General features: G+C 49.9%; 1 protein-coding gene across 2 annotated transcripts in view; it reads right to left on the bottom strand.

Moving 5' to 3' along the window:
* Positions 1-656: 656 nt before the first annotated feature.
* Positions 657-6,730, bottom strand: part of CORO2A (coronin 2A) — a 51,455-nt gene continuing 45,381 nt past the window's right edge. For both annotated transcript variants that reach the window (XM_016146293.2, XM_016146292.2), the window contains exons 9-12: positions 6,147-6,259; positions 5,696-5,786; positions 4,507-4,781; positions 657-3,499 (exon numbers count right to left, since the gene is read on the bottom strand). In XM_016146293.2, coding sequence (XP_016001779.2) covers positions 3,368-3,499; positions 4,507-4,781; positions 5,696-5,786; positions 6,147-6,259 — 611 coding nt within the window. In that variant the 3' untranslated portion in view covers positions 657-3,367. The remainder of the gene's footprint in view (positions 3,500-4,506; positions 4,782-5,695; positions 5,787-6,146; positions 6,260-6,730) is intronic.

Here is a 6,730-nt window from a genome sequence, read left to right as displayed (position 1 = left end):
TAGATATCAAGTGTTCTCACCTCAGACAAAAAATGTGAGGTGATGGGTGCGTCGACTGTGGCAATCATTTCTCAATGTATTCATATATTAAATCATCACAATGCACACCTTAAAAAATCACGTACGACCTATATACATGATTTTTATTTGTCAATCATACCTCAGTAAAGCTGAGGGAACAAGTCTCAGCTCTGACCTACAAGGCCCTTGCTTCTTAATACCTTTAATCCCTACCTGGTCTATACTCTACCCTTTGCTTGTTTCCAGGCTGGAGAACAGGCTGTTTTCTCTGCTTAGAACACACTTTCCCCAAATGCCCTTGACATGCTTATTCCTGTTTAACTTTGTTTTTGCCTAAATACCATCTCCTCCAGGAAGCCTTCCTTGATTCTCCTCCTAGAGCAGCCTGCACTTCTCCATTGTGGCTTTCCCCTTCCCTCCAACCATGACTGATCTCTCTTCATAAGGCAGGGACCAATTCTGTTTTACCTGTTTCCCAGCCTGGTTTCTAGAGCAAACAGGTAGTTAAGTGGTAATTGTAGAACAAATCAAAAAAAAAAAGGAACGCTCTGTGTATTAAAATGTCTAGGCAGATGCTATTTATTATTTTGTTATATTCTTTCCATTGCACGATTCCACATCTATTTATTTTTTACTTTTTTTTTTTTTTTTTTACAAAGGTACAAGGAATTTCAGAAACAACATTAAAACAATCAAACTGTTTCAGGCACGGTTTAAAAAGCATAGATCAATTTCTGACTTCCTGCTTCCCTCTGTGATACAATCTCAAGTTTCGTTCCAGGAAGAACAATTATTGTAGCACTAAGGTGGATACACACACCCCAAAGCTCAACCCCCAGTGCTGTCTTCATTCTCGGAAATTCTTGAGTCAACAGTTGGGGGGCTTCCAGGGGGTGGAGTAAGGAGATGAGTGCACATTCTGCTTGCCCTGAGCCGGAGGGCCTGGCCCTGCAAATGCGGGGCAAGTTCTACTTCATCAGTAAAGAACATCAACAAAAACATAATTTTAAAAAATGGCTTAAAAAAATATCTGATAAAAATTACATACCCCTCTCCCTTGCTGTGAAATAATTTAAATAATATACTCTAGATGTAAAAAAAAGAAAAAAAGAAAAAGAAACAAGAAAACAAGTTTGTTCATGGATGCCTTCAGATTATTTCTAAGCATGAGGTCTGGGTTTCTTTGGGGTGGGGAAAGCTTGAAAAAGGACAGCTCTGTACTCTCTAGAACATGGGGATAATGATGCCTGCCTGACCCATGTTAGAGTAGGATATATCAGTGAGTGGAAGTGGGAGGGCTTTGTAAACTGAAGTGCTGGCCACAAACGAGGCAGGTAAGGTACCCCATCCACTAGAGCTCTGCTTCCCCGACAATGCCAGGGTTTGGTCTTTGGCAAGCTTGGCGGGCCCCAGTGACTGGGTAAATGGAGGACAAGACAAAGAACTGGGGAGTCATATGCATGCTGGCAGACAGGGGACTCAGTCATGGCCAGGGGATGGGGCAGTCAGGAGTTCAGAGCCCCCATCATGCTGTAGCTGCAGCCTGGACAGGTGTGGAGGGCGGGGAGGGCCGGGACGGGGCAGAGACATGAGGGAAGGCTTGGGACGATGCTTCCTGATTTTAGGAGTCTCTAGCCAGAACTTGAGAGGACAGGGTTGGAGCCCCAGCTCCTGTCTGGTGTTCCTCGTTTTCGACTTCTCTGTAGATAGATACAGATGGACTAGCCCAGCGGGTCCACACTTGCACAGTATTACTGAATCACCTGGGAGCTTATAAAAACATAATTTTAAACTCCGAAGATTCAGCTTCGATTGGCTCTGAGGTTGGACCTGGCCATCTGTATTTCCTGAACACTCCAGGATTCTAATGCACATCCTGGGTTCAAACTTACCAAGCTGGTGGCCTCCTGCAGTCCCCATCCTAGGTCTAGGATCACCCTTTGCAACATGCAAAACTGACTGACTGCACTTCCTCGGTAGGGAGGATATATTTAACTTCCAACATTCCCCGTCTCTAGCTGGGCCATTGAATCCCAGAGAAGGGGTCAGAACACAGATTTGCAAAGGAGGCACACAAAAACTCTCGAACTGGAAGGGAACTTCAGAGCAATATGGTCCTACTTCCTTGCTTGGTGCAGTCATCCTTCTCCAGGAGCCTCCGCTCTTGGGCAGCCAGGGGATGCTGCAGGCATACTGCCAGTGCAAGGGCTCCCTACCTCCTGTGGACCTCCTCTGTTACCTTGGGCTGACATCAACCTACATCATCCTGGAGGAGGCAGGCTCTGTGACTGGAGGGCTTTGGTAGCAATCAGTGGTCATGGGCACTACTGGTCACGGGCACTGCCTTGATGTCTGTGTCCCACATAAGGGAGTGTCTACCCATATCCGGCTGATTCTGTTTGAAGCAAGGATAGGTTTGGCTTCCTATTCGTGTTCTAAAATTGGGCTGAACCTTGACTTCTTTCCCTGAAGTTAAATGCCCTCTGCCCCTTTTGCCAATGTCTTGGGAGTCTCTGCAGCAAACCCAGATCATCACCCTATATGTAGTTTTCCTCAGTTCAAGGCCAACATTTCTTGTCTCAGACGGTAGATTCCTCCCATGTTCAGATGGAAAAAATGAGACCGGAAAGGGAGTAACTTGCCAGAGGTCACTGTGCAAGTCAAGGGCGCGGCTGAGGCCAGAACCAATGGATTCTTGCTCTGTGGGCCAAGACCTGCATCAGACCAGAAAGAGCAGACAGACAGACAGACCCAGGAGACTAGGAGCTCAGCCCAGATCTGCCATGAACTCTCTGGGGACTGTCATCACTTGCTTCTCTCTGGGACTCAGTTTCCTCACCTGTAAATGAGGAAGTTGGGCCAATCACTGCTTTTCAAACTTAAAATTTTTTTGAGTAGCAGAATTATGCATTCCATAGAAGCTAATATATAAAACAAAAAGGAAAGGGCGCTGTCTGGTTGGAATGTGGGAGGCACAGCCCTCCTTAGCTTTCCCCCTATTCTGTGGGCCACTGTTTGAAAATCACAGGCAGGTTCACCTTCCAGCTCTAACTTTCTACAGTGTTCTTTCCCTCGGGAATATAGCTCATCGTGGACCCATACAAAGAGAATTAAACAGAAGGCAAGGCATCATCTAAACAGAGTCAATTCAGACACCGTTGTTTCGAGAAGGCAAAGAGAAAAACAGCACTGTGTCCCACTGGAATCTTTTCAGCGACTGAGTTTCGTTTTCTGATAAAAAATATAGAAATAGTGGTTGTTCTCCAGGGACTTGTGGTTTGGCTCTGGACCTCCCCGTGGAGCCGAGTGGTGTCCCTGAGGTAAGGGAGGGCAGAGAGATCTTCACTCAGAACCATTCTGAGCTCATCCTCAAGTTTTTGATCTCCAGTTCCAATTGTTTGGCCTGGACCTCACGCTGGGTCACCAGCTCCCGGAGCCTTCGGATTTCTTCTTGTTGCCGATAGAACATCTGTAGTAGCTGGGAGAGAGAGCACAGAACAGAAGGGAAGGTCACCTGGGTGTCCGGGAATGCCAAGGGGAAGGACACTAGCAGAAAGGACAAAATATTGCCCCTTTTGGATGCAGAAAGATGGAAGTGATTAAATTAATGTGGCCGAGACACATGCGGCCATTGCATACATCTTTTATAAAACCTGGTTTTCTGTTCCTAGTAAGTGAAATTCAGAAAGACTTGATATTTCAGATATTTTTTGCCCTCGTAGGTTCCCCCATGGAATGAAGGGTACTTAGCCCTGATCTCTGAAGACTGGAGTTTTCACCACCACTAAACTGTGTGACTTCAGGTAAGTTACTCAGCCTCTCTGGGCTTTAATTTCCTCCTCCAGGAAATGAGAGTCAGGAAACAAACCTCAGCATTATCACAATTGCTGCTGCTGTATAGAATGGTCCTAGGGCTGGGTGCTCCCCCTAAGTAAGGATGCTCACAATGCCCCTGTAAGGGCAGTAGTATTAGCGCTCCCATGCTACCACTGTGAAAACTGAAGCTAAGAGAGAGACTCAGCCCTGGGGCTGAGGTCCTGCAGTCAGTACTCAGCAGAGCCAGGATTAGAATCCTTCTGTGAGACGCCAGGCCTTGAGTTTTCAGCCACTGTATGCTTACTCCCAGGGCTGCTGAGAGAATTCATTCAGACGATGTATCAGAGTGCCTGCCACAGGACCTGGCACACACAGCACGCACTTAACAAATGTTGACTCCGAAAGCACCGAAATCCTAGAGCTGGAAGGGACTTTAACATCCGCCAAGTCAAATCCTCTGCGTTTTATAGCTGGTTCCCCACCATCTGTATGTAAACCCGCCATCTTGGCATACAGATGGTGCCCATTACCTGTTTGTTGCATGAATTAACACAGTGAATTAAGCAGCTCCCCAGACCACATAGCTGTTTATTTTTCTAGCCCCTCATTTTCCACGGCCAGTCCTGCCCCGCCCCCCAGCGCAGCCCCACCCCTCGCCCTCATTCACACCTCGTTCTCTGTCTTTGGTGGGGGGCATTCGAAGATGTCAAAGCCATTTGTGAGCCAGGTTTTCTTCTCCTCCACCTTGTGTTCTGCCGCCCACCTTGGCGCCTTTTCCTCCAGCAGAGAGAATGGCCTCCGACCATCTTCTGCAACCGGCTTTTCTGTCTGGTTGAAGAGCTGAGGCGAGGCAGGGACCGCGGGGTTGAGGAGGGGTCTCTCTGGTGGCAGAGGCCGAGGGCTCAGCAGCTCAGAGCCGGGCCTAAGGGACACCAGGACTGGCTCTGGGAGGGAAGCAAAGGGCTACGTCAGGACCGAGAATGACAGTGAGCAGATGGGCATGGGGGCACCGACACACGCAGACATACGGATACACGCGAGAGGTGTGGGAGATGTGGCCTCACGCAGGCAGGCACGGACCCGCGGACCGGGGCAACCAGAGCGCAAATACCCAGGCACATGACATCTAAGGAGGCTCGGTTTGCAGGGGCAGCATGGTGCGCACCCTGGAGCTGCCCGGAACACCTCAAGTTCCTCAAGCGAAGCCTTGCCCTGGCTTTGTAAGGACAGTCCTGCCCACATTGCGTTCTGCCATCTACCAGTTCATGAACGCTCTCAATAGCCCTGGGAAGCAGGGGAGGCAGACATCACTGAGACAGCTGAGGAAACTCAGGCTCGGAGAGGGGCGAGACTGCCTAGGGTTATACAATAAAGTGTCGGGGGCGGGAATCCCAATCGCAGAGGCAGCTGCTGGGGCCGGAATGGGGAGCACATATGGCCCTCACGTTGACAGTTCCGGGAGGGTAAGTCAGAGTCGGTAGAGTGGGCGGAAAGGCCTGGGTGGGGGCTGCTCCCTAGAGGGTCTCTAGGGTCAAAGAACAGTTCTGGACGTGGGGGTGGGTGGATGGGCATCCAGCTGAGACTATCCAGTCACTGCACAGCCCAGGATTTGAAGTAGTTTTCCATGGAGCAAAATCCCTTGATTTGGAGGGAGTTTTCAGAGCCAGTTGGGACAAGTCCCTCCCTTCCTGGACCTGTAAGTAACCATCCCAGCAACCGGGGACTGACAGTCAAGGAGTAGTCCCCTGGGGTTATGGGAAAATATAAATACCGTCCAAACCGCTCTCAGCTACTTGAGCCATTAGACACTCCATTTCCCTCCCACATTGGCCCAAAGCCTCTTCTCTGTCCTCCTCACCTTTATTCATCCCATTGAGCCACTCCCTGGCTGTCAGAGAGGGCTGGGCCCCTGCCGTGGGTGGGTAGATGTCTTCTTGGTAGGATTCTGACTGCAGGAGAAGTCAGGACAGTGAGAGCTGGGGTGGCAGGGGATGCCACCTGGACAAGTTGAGCTCTTAGAGAGCTGGGGGTCTAGACCCTCCTCAACCCGTGAGTTGAGGAAATCGAGGCCCAGAGAGCAAAGGAACGTGCCCGAGGTCACACAGCAACTCAAGAGCAGAGACGGGACAAGAGTAAGGACTCCGAGCTCCCAGTGACTCCACAGCGACCATGAGAAAGACCTTCTTCCCTTAAGGTAAGCGGCCGTCTGCTTCCCTGTTGCTGCCCCAGGGGCGCAGGCTCCAGGCACCAGGCTGTCTTCTCCAGAAAGGGTTCCCCACCTCCCCTGCAGACACCACTGCCACCCTTACCCGCCGGGGCACAATCATGGATACGGGTTCAATGAGGCTTTTGGTTGTAATCAGCTTGTAGAAACGGAAGATCTCGCAGGAGGACACGTCGAGACCTCTCTTTGGCATAACACCTGCAGGCAGACAGCCAATAAAGGCCAAGCGGCTCCAGCTGGGCTGGGGTCACAGGGACCCAGAGTGAGGAACGAAGCCAGGCTGCACATCTGGATGTGAACACAGACCACCCTCCTCCCCTCTTCTTTCCCTCAACAAACAGCTCATGAGCAAACACCTCTGCAGGGCCGGGCCCTGGGCTGGGCAAACAGGATTGCAATCATCAGGCTCCATCCCCACCTTCAAGGATTTAAGTGATTTTATCTCGACTTTTGCAGGGGGTGTGCTCTGCTCCAGGCCTTCCATCGCCATCCCCACAGCTCAGGACCCAGATGTTCTTAATAGAGCTTGTGCAGCTTTCTTTTGATTACTGTTAGCATGGAATATCTTTCCCTACCTCTTTACTTGTTATCTAGCTGTGTTTTATGTTTAAGTGGGTTTCTTATAGACAATGGTTGCATTTTTTTTTTTTTTAAATCTCCAAACACACC

Source organism: Rousettus aegyptiacus, unplaced genomic scaffold (assembly GCF_014176215.1).
Source record: "Rousettus aegyptiacus isolate mRouAeg1 unplaced genomic scaffold, mRouAeg1.p scaffold_m13_p_3, whole genome shotgun sequence".
NCBI lineage: Eukaryota > Metazoa > Chordata > Mammalia > Chiroptera > Pteropodidae > Rousettus > Rousettus aegyptiacus.
Note: the sequence above shows the minus strand (reverse complement) of the source record. Positions and strands in the feature narration are given on the sequence as shown.